Source organism: Taudactylus pleione, unplaced genomic scaffold (assembly GCF_031769625.1).
Source record: "Taudactylus pleione unplaced genomic scaffold, aTauple2 ptg000032l, whole genome shotgun sequence".
Lineage (NCBI taxonomy): Eukaryota > Metazoa > Chordata > Amphibia > Anura > Myobatrachidae > Taudactylus > Taudactylus pleione.
In genome coordinates this window covers 36,560,797-36,573,317 of record NW_028284434.1, presented here as the reverse complement: position 1 = coordinate 36,573,317, position 12,521 = coordinate 36,560,797, and the positions used below count along the sequence as shown (strand labels likewise).

General features: G+C 45.3%; 1 protein-coding gene across 1 annotated transcript; it reads left to right on the top strand.

Moving 5' to 3' along the window:
* The first annotated feature begins 1,932 nt into the window (after window positions 1-1,932).
* LOC148539037 (uncharacterized) lies at window positions 1,933-11,461 on the top strand. The gene is made up of 3 exons (XM_088451880.1): window positions 1,933-2,561; window positions 5,419-5,576; window positions 11,051-11,461. The coding sequence occupies exons 1-3, from the start codon at window positions 2,270-2,272 to the stop codon at window positions 11,408-11,410; spliced, it is 810 nt and encodes a 269-aa protein (XP_088308006.1). The 5' UTR covers window positions 1,933-2,269; the 3' UTR covers window positions 11,411-11,461.
* Window positions 11,462-12,521: the final 1,060 nt, after the last annotated feature.

Genomic DNA, 12,521 nt, shown 5'->3' with positions numbered 1-12,521 from the left:
TGTGGATCTTTTAAAATGTTTCAGCCAGTAATTAATACACCTGTGCACCAACTAGGAAATATGGAAACCATGCACTGTTAAGGTGCCCATACATCTGCGATGGATCGTCGAAATGCAGGGATGCGATCAGATATTTCCAATCGCCCATTGGAAACTTCCGATCGCCCACCATCGATGTTCTGCGATCCGTTGCCGGATCGCAGACATTTGCCATGTTAAATGTCCGCGATTTGATGATCGTGATCAGCAAATCGGCAAAATCCAACATGTTGGATTTCTGTGATCCCGCGATGCCGGGTTGCAGCATCGCGGGATCGTGGCAGTCCATCACAGATGGATGGGGCCCATAAGTTCTCCCTGAGGAAACACTGGTCTGATGACCCCCATACACTAGCAACTGCTTGTCGCAATCCTGCAATGCAGAGATGCCTGGTTGCAGCAGGATCGGTGAAATCCAACAAGTTGGATTTCACTGATTTGCTGATCACGATCAATAAATGTTCATGATTTGCAAATCTTTGAAATGTAACATGTTTAGTTTAAACTATCCTCTGACGGATCTGAGAACTTTGATGGCGTTTCCGATCCGATCGCAGAATAATGGGCCCCATCCATCTGCGATGGATTGCGTGATGCTGCAACCAGGCATCGCGGGATCGCAGAAATCCAACATGTTGGATTTTGCCGATTTGACGATAGCGATCAAAAAATTATCACGATTGTCAAATCGCCGACATTTAACATGGCAAATGTCTGTGATCCGGCAACGGATCGCAGAACTTCAATGGTGGCCAATCGGAAGTTTCCGATGGGCGATCGGAAATTTCCGATCGCATCCCTGCATTGCGATGATCCGTCACAGATGTATGGGCCCCTTAGTCGGTAGATGTATGGGCCCCTTATCACAAGGTTATGACAAGAACCTGATCGATTGGTATTCTTCATCATATCAGCTGCCGTGAGTCTTGCTAATATTGTACATACACATACACCTATATCAAATCAATATCTGATGCAGTAACAAACCCTTCTTTGTAATCCACAACTCTGCAGATCATTTAATGTACACATCTACTTAATGACAGCTTGTTTCTGGGTCAGTGCTGTGGATGCATTAAGGATGAATATTTACTTAGTAATTTAATCTTGGTTCTCAATCACACTTCCCTCTAATTGACTGAAGAGTCTCTTTGAAGTTTTTGAAAAATAGTTCCCTGCTTGCCAGCAAATGATTGAGGAGAGTCGGTACCTGGGATGCTACACTCTGGTATCACAGGCGGCCGGCTCAGTTCACACCTGCGTTAGCTGGGTGTCTGGTGAGATGTTTGCTGCTGTGTCATTTATTTTTTTTTCATATGTGAGGATTGTTATTTAAGTTTTGGTCGTACAGCTACAGATATCTAAGATCGTACAGGATAACATCTAGCTGGGGCCCCAGAGCACGTCCTGGATAACACTGCAGGCAGGTAAGAGAAAGTTGTACTAGGCTGAAAATCATTGCTGAGTCTTTCTCTGGTTATGGGATTCCTGTATAAAGTGATGGCTAAATATAGTATTTGTAGTAAATTCATGTACTGCACTCCTTTTTAATACAGATGTTGGGTTGTAAGAATGCTTAATCCATGATACACAAGGCCTTCTATGTATGACAGAAAGGTAGTTACAATTCTTTCTTCTACTCCTACCCACACAGAAATTCCTCCTAGCTGTTATCCTTTTGTAGTGCTTCTCCAGCTCAGCCATCAAGATGCACCAACAGTCCCGGTTTTAAGGATATCTAGGCTTGAGCACACATGACTTGATTAGTACTTCTGCCCTTCTGATTTAGCCATCTGTGTTCATCCTTAAAGCCTGGGCTGTTAGAGTGACTTGATGACCTAGTTTGAAAAGCACTGCAAAGGGATTGCAGCTGGGAGATGTTTCTGTTATAGATAAGAGGTACGGTATTATGATTTTAACATTATTACAACATGCTTTGGGAACCCATATACATACATACACTGAGAATTCAGGCAATAGGGGGGCTCCCAAGAGTCTGTGTCCTTGATGCAGAAGCTACACCACCGACCATAAATGGCGTCATTGCAAGGTCACAAGCTGATATTCGTACCTATTCTGTGGAACATCATGGCTCTTTTCTTCTAGAGTACCATCTCTGTGTGTGGTACTAATAAAGTGCAGTAACTATACTAACACACTGTGGTTACTACCCATTGATGAATACATATTTATTATCCAGTCTATATAAAAATATGGAGATCTTTTCTTAATGAAGATGTGCACTGTTATAGTTGTCTGTGCTTGTCATCATTTGTATATCTGTCCACTGTGTAAAACTCTTTCTTTCTTCCTAGATTTTAAAATGTTCGATGCAGGGCACGCTGTAACGCCACGGGCAATGGCTGCCCACGTTTATAGCCATGTCTTGCCCACCACATTCTCCAGCATCTTCTTCCCATCCCCTATTTTTGGATTTCAGCTATTCCAGCCCTGCAGCCACTCCGGCACCCATAAGGATGCTACCCTGTGCTCCGATCAGGCACGGCCCTGTCATTTACCAGGTAGTTCTATGTTTATTCAAACTCAGGCAAAGATGGAAGCCAAATAAATGTTGAACGTCTATCAAGGAAAGTCCAGTAACTGTAGGGCTGCCGTGTCACGCAGCCTTCTGTAGTTTATTTGTTGGTTTAGTTGGTGTTCACCTTTAAAGCTTCATAGGCTGCATCACTACTCATGAGAATGCTGCCTATTGGTGACAACACTGAAGACTTCATGGCCAAAAATTCACAAAGCACAAATTCCTCCACCGTTGTCTCTGTTACTCATTATGGTATAAGTAAAGTTGGGAGCAAATAAAAAAACTAAAAAAAAACCAAGTAACTTTGTATTAGGAACAAACCAAGCTGCAATGCAAGGGGTGCAAATACATTTATTATTTTTGCATGCTGGGTAACCGCTGGCTGCTTTTGCACAAATGCCGGACACAGAGCCATAACAGGGTGCCGGCCCGCCCCAATAGCTCTCGACATCATGATGTTGCACAGAGGGGGCGAGGCCGGCAGCACCGTTAAATGCAGCATTGACTTGAAGCGGCCTGAGGCTGCTCCAGATCAGCTGCACACACTGCGGGGTGCCTGTCTGCGGCACCTAAAGGACACTCCAGCAGAGCTGCAGCAGTGATACTAGCTGCAGGGTGTTGTTTCAGGCACTCTGCTAGTCAGAAGCAAGGGCCATGGGGCATTGGCGGGGCTGCCTGCAGAGTGCTGCGCTCCGTGCGGCGGCACTGGTCGCACACATGGTTGCGGCCCTGGCTGGAAAGCTTTATTTTTATACTGCAATTTAGATTTGAATTTGGACACGCCACTCTCAGCTATAAATCTCTCTGCACATATTACATCTACCCCACCTGCAGTGCAACAGGGATTCCCAAAGAACAAAGTTATTTGCTCTTTATTGCTTTGCTCCCAACCCAAAATCACCCCCTTTGAATGGGACTTCATAGAGAAATTAACCCAGCTTACATTATGCCTATGAATGCTCAGATAAAAACAAAATTGCCTTCTTTATCTAAGGCTGGGTACACATTAAAGCGACGGACATTCGTTCTGACATCGGAATGAATGCCCGTGAACAGCGATTGTGCGTCCACGCTGGACGACTTTAATGAACGACAGAACAATCACCGTTCCTTCATTCATTAACAATGCACTGGCCGCTAGCAATATCGCTAGGTTTCAGAACCTCAAACCTGGTGACCATCGCTGGTGACTGCGGGTGCGCACAATCATGCATACACACTGAACAATGTAGGCGATATGTTGTTACGAAACCGCACATCGGCCCCACATCGCTCCACCAGTATGTACCCAGCTTAAGGCTTTATTCAGAATCTTAGAGCTGCACTGTCAGTCACTATAATATTTCCTAAATGAATGTGCCAACCTCCCTCTATCCAAGGGGTGGGGAACCTTTTTTCTGCCGAGGGCCATTTTGATACATATAACATTATTTGCGGACTTGTGCAGGCCACGCCTCCTCCATGTGATGTCACACGGGGCAGGGCCACAATCGCCGGTGATTACAGCAATGCCCTGAGCTGTAAGGGCAGCTATGTGACTGTCTGAAGCGTCCTAAGGATGCTACAGGTGGCACTGCTGCATAGATTCTGGCTGCAGGGTGCAATTCTAGGCATTTAGCTAGCCATATGAGGCTAGCAGAAAAAAGCTTCGGGGGCCAGACCAAATGATTCCACGGGCCTTATATGGCCCCCGGGCCTGTTTCCCCATCCCTTCTCTAGCCTAGCCAGACCTGCAATGGGCTGCTTCATGCAGCAAGTTTTGCTGATGCTCCTTTATTTCTCTCACAGTCCTGACCAAAATAACAGAGGGCAAAAACTGAGGCTTGTTATTGGTCCTCCAGCTCACATCCCTCCTCCTCCTGCAGATTTCCCGAAAAAACGCCATCATGTAGCAGTTCCTGCACTCTGTCTAATTGGCCGGGCTGCGCATGTTAGTAAAAACATTTTCCTATTTAGAAGTGCAGCCTTAATAACAGGATTTCTGAGGTAAAATTGCAAGAAAAAAAAACATCTGTATTCTCCATCTGTAAAGATGAGTTTGCTAAATGCTAGCACCACAAAACAAGTGGGTGTTTGAATAAGGTTTTCTTCCGGGTTTTGTAATTTGTAGTATGCAACCCAGAATCACTCATAGACATTTTCCTCCAGGCAAAGTAACAAATTTGATGTGTTTTATGTTTTTATTTTTTTGTATCTCCCTCCTATATTCGGGGATGCATCAGTGTATACATATTTTTCTAAAAAAAAGCTTCCACAAATCAAGTATTTCAATCTCCATGTGACTTTTTTACTGCTCAGCTGTGTGCAGACAATATTATTGGCATTAAATATTTATTGTGAGAATTGTTTAACATTAAAATGAACGTTACATCTGTAGGATGTTATCTATGAGAGTGTTTCAAGAGAAACATTGCTTCATGCATTATGAATGCTGTGACATTGACAAAAGACTGAATCTGAGATAGATAGATAGATAAGATAAGATAGATTAGATAAAATAGTTTTGTTTTTTTAACACTTCGCCAGCAAACTGCATGGATTGATCTAAGGTGTATAGGGGGTCATCGTTCTTGAGTGGCGGTAAAAGGGTTAAAATCTTTTTTTTTTTTTTTTTAAATATATTGCTTTCCACATCATTATAAATCTTATCCTAGCTGCAGGCAAAATGGCACCCGTTTAGACATTGTAATCCTCTCCTACAGTGACCGGGTCAAAGGTGCATTCAACAAGGAAACTATTGATGTAAAGCCTAAAGACAGGACTTTCTTTTATTATGTCTTAATCATGTCTGCTCTGTGAGAAACTTCATCTTCAGCCCTGTTTGTGTCTCCACCCATTAGACAGATGTCACCGTTTGAAGCAGCGCAGATCGCGAGCTAATTACACTAGTTGGCAGCTTGAAGAACTGGAGAAAGTGTTCCAGGCCAATCACTACCCGGACATCTTTTCCAGGGAAGCACTAGCGATGAGGCTTGACCTGTTAGAGACACGAGTACAGGTGAGGCTCAGGTTATTGGGAATGGATTTCAGGATTGTAATGGATAGTGAAGCATTAGGGTACACACTAGACCAGGCATGTCAAACTCAAAATACCAATCGGGCCGAATATTCAAGGTCTACGAGTGTGTGGGCCGCAACAAAAAAAAAAGTCTTATATGCAATTTTGAAAGGTTTATTTTTAATAAAAACCAATGCAGTGGCCCCTGTAGTAGTGCCCCTTATGCAATTCCACCCTGTATTGCAGCCCCTTTTGCAATGCCCCCTGAATTTGTGTCTATTATGCAATGCCCCATTATGCAGTGCCCTAGTAATGCCCATTATGCAGTGCCGCAGTAATGCCCCTTATGCAGAGCCCCCAGTAATGTCACTAGTAGTGCCCCTTGTGCAGTGCCCCCAGTAATGCCCCTTATGCAGAGCCCCCAGTAATGTCACTAGTAATGCAAATTATGCAGTGCCCTTGTAATGTCCCTAGAAGTGCACCTTATGCAGAGCCCCCAGTAATGCCCCTTATGTTGTGCCCCCAGTAATGCCCTTTATGCAGAGCCCCCTGGAATGCCCCTTTATGCAGAGCCCCCAGTAATGCCCTTAGTAGTGCCCCCAGCAATGCCCCTTATGCAGAGCCCCCAGTAATGCCCCTTATGCAGAGCCTCCAGTAATGTCCTTAGTAGTGCCCCTTATGTTGTGCCCCCAGTAATGCCCCTTATGTTGTGCCCCCAGTAATGCCCCTTATGCAGAGCCCCCAGTAATGCCCCTTATGCAGAGCCTCCAGTAATGTCCTTAGTAGTGCCCCTTATGCAGAGCCCCCAGTAATGCCCCTTATGTTGTGCCTCCAGTAATGCCCCTTATGCAGTACCCCCAGTAATGTCCTTAGTAGTGCCCCTTATGCAGAGCTCCCAATAATGCCCCCTATGCAGAGCCCCAGTGATGCCCCTTATGTTGTGCCCCCAGTAATGCCCCTTATGCTGTGCCAGTATAGAACAGGCCCCACTCACCTGTCTGTGCAGTACTTACCTTATATATATATATATGTGAGCCCACACTCTGGGGCCGCAGAAAATGGTTATTTGGGCCACATGTTTGACATGCCTGCACTAGACGATGTGTGTACCCAGTGACAGCAGATGATACTGGACGATATATCGGCAGTCCGTACACACTGCGTGATCTGGTGTATGACAGCCGATATGTCATTCCCCCGCCGCATCCAGAAGCATGGTGGTGTTCCTCGAATCTTCAGACTGGCCTGCACTGCGCGGGAGTGTGCAATAGTGCATACACACTAGACGATGTGGAAATTTGTCGTTCTGTTTGCTGGAAATTGGCAAATCGTCCAACATATTGTCTAATGTGTACCCAGCTTAAGGCAGCAGCAGTGGCGTAACTTCATACCAGGTGCCCAGAGGCAAGATACATTTTGGTGCCCCCCTCCCCCCCCAAATTAAAATTTACCACCACCCCACCCCCCCCCAGCTTCCGCCGCCCCCTATTCAGTCCCTTTTATACAATGCCCCCAGTAGTGGTCCCCCTATGCTGTGCCCTCAGTAGAAGTCCCCCTATGCAGTGCCCACCTATGTAGTACCCCCAGTAATGTTCCCCCTATGCAGTGCCTCCAGTAGTGTTTCCCCTATGCAGTACCTCTGGTAGTGGTCCCCCTATGCAATGCCTCCAGTAGTAAGGCCCCTGTAGTGCTCCCAATAGTAAGACCCCTGTAGTGCCCCCTTATGATGCCCCCAGTAGTAATGCCGCTGTAGTGCCGCCATATGATGCCCCAAGTAGTAAGGCCCCTGTAATGCCCCCTGTAGTGCCCCTAGTAGTAAGCCCCCTGTAATGCCCCCAGTAGTAAGCCCCCTGTAGTGCCCCCAGTATAAAGCTCCCTGTAGAGCCCCCAGTATTGTGCCCCCTGTAGTGCCCCCAGTAGTGCCCCCAGTATTGTGCCCCCTGTAGTGCCACCAGTATTGAGCCCCCTGTAATGCCCCCAGTATTAAGCCCCTGTAGTGCCCACAGTAGAGGGGGAGAGAAGGAGCGGGCGCCCGTTGATAACACACTCAGCGGGCGCCCGGCAAATGGAGGGTGCAGGGGGTGCGACCGCTCCCCCTACATCCTCCGTAGTTATGCCACTGGAGGTGGAGCGGTGGCCAGGCCCGGATGACAATGGAGCCAGGTGCCCCCTTCAGGACTGGCGCCCGGCGGCAAATTACTCCATTGTCTCTGGGAGTTACGCCACTGGACAGCAGTCTGTTTACAGACCTTCTAAGCAAAGGGAGATTTATCAAATTTTTTATAGAGTACAGATACAGCGTACAAATGTGCACCTCAGCAAACCATGCCCCAAGGCAATGGATACAATGCATGTATCACACAAAAACTGGACTGCTTTATTTCTATGCCACATTTTAGAGTTAATATAGGCCTTCCCTTCTTCCCAGCAGAACTCTAAACCAATGCACACATTGTAATTTTCCTCCGCAGAGCAATATGGTTTCCCTAAACTCCACTTTTTAGTTCGACTTTTGCTAACTCTGAACATGGCTCCTAGGAGCATATCCAACTGTCCGTGAAATTTTCTTGCTGAAATTAACGCGCCCTATCACAGCCAATTCCCGATTAACGTGGCTATGCGCGATCCCAATTTTCACACCATCTAATTGGAAAACTGCAAATAACTATTGAATAATAGTATAGGGAGTATATTTACTAAAGTGTGGGTTTATAGAAGTGGATGTGTTGCCCATAGCAACCAGTCAAATTCTACTTATTTATCTAGCATCTAGAAGATAAAACTAGAATCTGATTGGTTGCTATGGGCAATACCTCTACTTCTATGAACCCGCACTTTAGTAAATATACACCTAGATGTCTATCACTGGCTAAAAGCTAAATATTTGGACCTCCTAAAAGGTTTTAAATGGCTGATTTTTATATATTTTTTTAACAACAGTAAGATAATAGTAGAAAGCAAGCACTTTTTTTTTTTTCTTTTTTAGCAAATATATACTGTAATTAAATGGGGGTGCATAAAAATGCATGTAAGCTGATTTTTGGGTCATTTTAAGCCACATTTACAAACTGGTTAAAAACACCTGTGACTCCCATCCATACAGCACCCCCATAGAGCTATCCCACGTCTTTATTTTACCACTTTGCAGGATGTTACCCCAAAAATTACATGTAATTATTAGCCAAATGAAACTAATCAATAACTTCTAATAGCCTAATTAATCAATGGGGGAGACGGGGTCCCTAGGGATTCTAAACCAAGTCCCAACATTTTGACCTTAAAATATGGATCTTCCCTGACTTTGCATCTGCTTTGGGGCTGCGAGAAAAAAGAGCAGCATTATGGGCCTCATTCAGAGTCGGTCGTTGCGGCCGCTCGGTCGTAAGGTAAAAGGGGCCGGATATGCAAATGAAGCGCTCGCAAGATGCGTCGTTATGATGGGATCGATAGCTGGACGAGCGAGGGGAGGATGCGGCCGTAAGACTAAAAACACGCCCCCTTCTCGTTCACAATACACGTCATCTCCGGGCATATAAGGATTTATCGAGACCATCGGAGCAGGTCGTAGAGCTTAAGGTTGACCATACCCTCTCTTAAGCACTACGATCAAGTCAGTGTAAAAACCTCCCATGTCACATGTGCCATGACACTACTTAGTTAAGTATGCACTCCCATAAAATGCCGTTTGCATAGTCAGGCACGCCTGCGTTCGGATCTCCACTCCCCCGTTCACAAGCACCTTCCCCTGTTACCACCCACAAACGCCTCATCCTGTCACTCAAACTAACGACCTGGCTGTGTTCAAGGAGAGAGCAATTTCTGATCGTAATAGCTAGTTTGCGCACGCGCATTGCGAATTTTACGCATGCGCAGTTTAGCGAACATCGGTGGCGTGCAACCGAGCGGCCGCAACGTCCGACTCTGAATGAGGTCCTATATCCTATTGAAAATTAACATTGCTAAATTTGTGAGGCTAATTCAATACCAAAAACTTTGCTCCTGGCTGCCTTAACTCCCAAATTGGGTTAATGCAGTGGATGTGCATTTGAGGATTTTAATTTTGAATTATTTGCTCTCCAAGGAAAGCAGGCACGCACGCTGGGGGTGTTTCTGAGTACCCAGAAACCCCCCCTGCCAGCCGATCAGTGGCGGTTTCAGTAAGTGTAGTGGGGACCGCAGTGAGTGCGGTCCGCACTACACAGTAACAAACACACCGCCGCTGGGTAGTACACTCGTACTACCCGGCAGCGATGTGTGCGTTTTAGCAGCCAATGAGAGTCAGACAGACTCGCATTGGCTGCTGCATCCAACGAAGGAAGACGGGCTGGAGCTCACTCATGAACTCTGCCTGATTCAGGTAAGTGTTGTTTTTCTTTTTTGTGTGTGTGTCTTTGTCCTATTTTTGTAAAGGGCACTGCATAGGGGGGCCACTACTGGGGGCACTGCATAGGGAGGACTATTATTGGGGGCACTATATAAGGGACACTGCATGGGGGGACTACTACTGGGAGCACTATATAAGGGGCACTGCATGGGGGGACCACTACTGGGGGCACTGCATAGGGGGGACTGCAACTGGAGGCACTATATAAGGGTCACTGCATAGGGGGGACTACTACTGGGGGCACTGCATAGCGGGGACAACTACTGGGGGCAATGCATAGGGGGAACTACTACTGGGGGCAATGCATAGGGGGAACTACTACTGGTGGAACTGCATAGGGGGGACTACTACTGGGAGCACTATATAAGGGGCACTGCATGGGGGGACCACTACTGGGGGCACTGCATATGGGGGACTGCTACTGGGGGCACTATATAAGGAGCACTACTGAGGGCACTGCATAGTGGGGACCACTACTTGGGGGCACTATATATAAGGAGCACTACTGGGGGTACTGTATAAGGGGCACTACTACTGGGGGCACTGTATAAGGGGCACTACTACTGGGGGCACTGTATAAGGGGCACTACTGATGCCATTGTATAACGGGTACTACTGAGGCCACTGTATAAGGGGCACTACTGAGGGCTCTGTATAAGGGGGGCACTGTATAGGGGGACCACTACTGGGGGCACTGTATAAGGGGCACTACTGAGTGCAGGGGTGTCTTTAATAAATCATGCTGGCTGTATTTATTTGCCTGCTGCAGTCATGTTTTTTAGTGATAGAGGTGTGTGTGTTTCTGTGTGTGTCAGTCAATGTGTGTGTACCCCGTCATAAGTTGAGTGTTATATTTTACTGTAGTTGTCCTAAATCCTGTGTAAGCTGTATCTATCTGTGTCATTGGTTCGGTAACCAAGAATTTGTTATTGGTGGTGTTTAATATGTTGAGGTAAAATAAGGAGCTCTATTGTGGTGCAGTGTTCTCTTGAGTCCCATAAAAGTTGTACAAAGAAATGATGCTGTAAATTTTAGGGGTTTTTTTTAATCAATTTTAATAGACTATGGAAGTCTTAATTTTCTTCCCCAGGTTTGGTTTCAGAACCGGCGAGCAAAGATGAGAAGGCAAATGAAGATGCAGGATTACCAGGTCAAATCTCCAGAGAAGAGTGGGCCAAACTGTAAAGTGGATGATAGATCAAATGTATTACAGCCATCAAAACTCCTGAAAACCAAAGAACTGGACCCCACAAAGTTGAAAAGATCCTTAAAAGTAGAGGACAAAGGGACTCGGAGTTCCTGCAGTATCGCCACATTGCGGGCAAAGGCACGAGAGCACAAGGCTGGCATACATGGCTTAGTGATACAAATAGAGAACCCTCAGGATTTGTCCTTACATCCAGAATCAACAGCACCAGCTCCAGGGAAACAAGTAGAGCCATCTCCCTAGAAATATCTTAAATCTAACCACTTGTATGTATGTGTAACAAACCAAATGGACATGGTACAATACATGGGTATGACTTCAAGACTATTCGGTACCAGAGATTCTCAAACTTGGCCCCCAAGGCACCCTAACAGGTAAGTTTTAAGGATATCCATGCTTGAGCTTAGGTGACTTAATTAGTTCCTCCATTTGATTTAGCTATCTTTGCTCAACCATGGATATCCTTAAAACCTTGACTGTTAAGTGTGCCTTAATGATCAAGTTTGGGAACCCATGTGTTAAACAAAATGTTTGGTGGTCACAGTAGGAGGATACATCCTTCAATACAAATATATTCTACTTGTCTTCATTAAATAACAAAAGAAATTAATGGGGCAGTGGATTCGGTATCTGGACCCATTTACAGTGCAGAAAAGCTATTTACTTTATTTTGTTGGATATTATGGATATTGCATTGATTGAAACTCCATCACATAACCTAAAGGTTTAGTTACCAGCCAGGCCCTGATCCCTGTTTGATGTTACCACAGGCCCACTATTCACTCAAAGCAATTCATAGCCTTTACAGTCCCTACAGGGGAAATTATTTAATAGATTTTGTAAATGCACGATTGTTGTTTCTGTGGAAGACCCCAAAACTATATGGATTTGCTACAATGTGTAAAGTATCCACATGTAAATGGGGAAGGTAGCTTATACAAATGTATGACCTTAAAGCTTGTTACTTGACTGGAAAATTGCGACTGGCCTTATCCAAGAGAAGAACGCTATTTCCATTCTTGTTTAAAATCTCTGTACAAATACCAGACTTATGTGGATCACAACATACTGCAAAATTGTGGACTAGATCTGCCTTGGCGTCAACAGGACTGTTTTACTAAATGTTTTTTTTTCTAGGCGGGGATTATATTAGACCAATATTATTTTTACAAGCTATCGTGCTGAATAAAGTGTTGAGATTGCAGATGTCTTTGTCAGAATGGACGGTCCCCGCGTGGCCTGACATATGAGGCACTCAGTCCACTAACTTTATAAAGCAAAATCTCTCTTATGTTGATCTATGGTTCAATAAATTGTATTGCAGTGTAATAAGTGTTCTATCTTTACTTGAAAC

Coding starts and splice junctions, on each gene's coding strand:
- LOC148539037 (XM_088451880.1), top strand. CDS start 2,270: ATGAAGATGTGCACTGTTATAGTTGTCTGTGCTTGTCATCATTTGTAT. Junction 2,562..5,418: donor ACGGCCCTGTCATTTACCAG/GTAGTTCTATGT, acceptor TCCACCCATTAG/ACAGATGTCACCGTTTGAAG. Junction 5,577..11,050: donor TGTTAGAGACACGAGTACAG/GTGAGGCTCAGG, acceptor TTTCTTCCCCAG/GTTTGGTTTCAGAACCGGCG.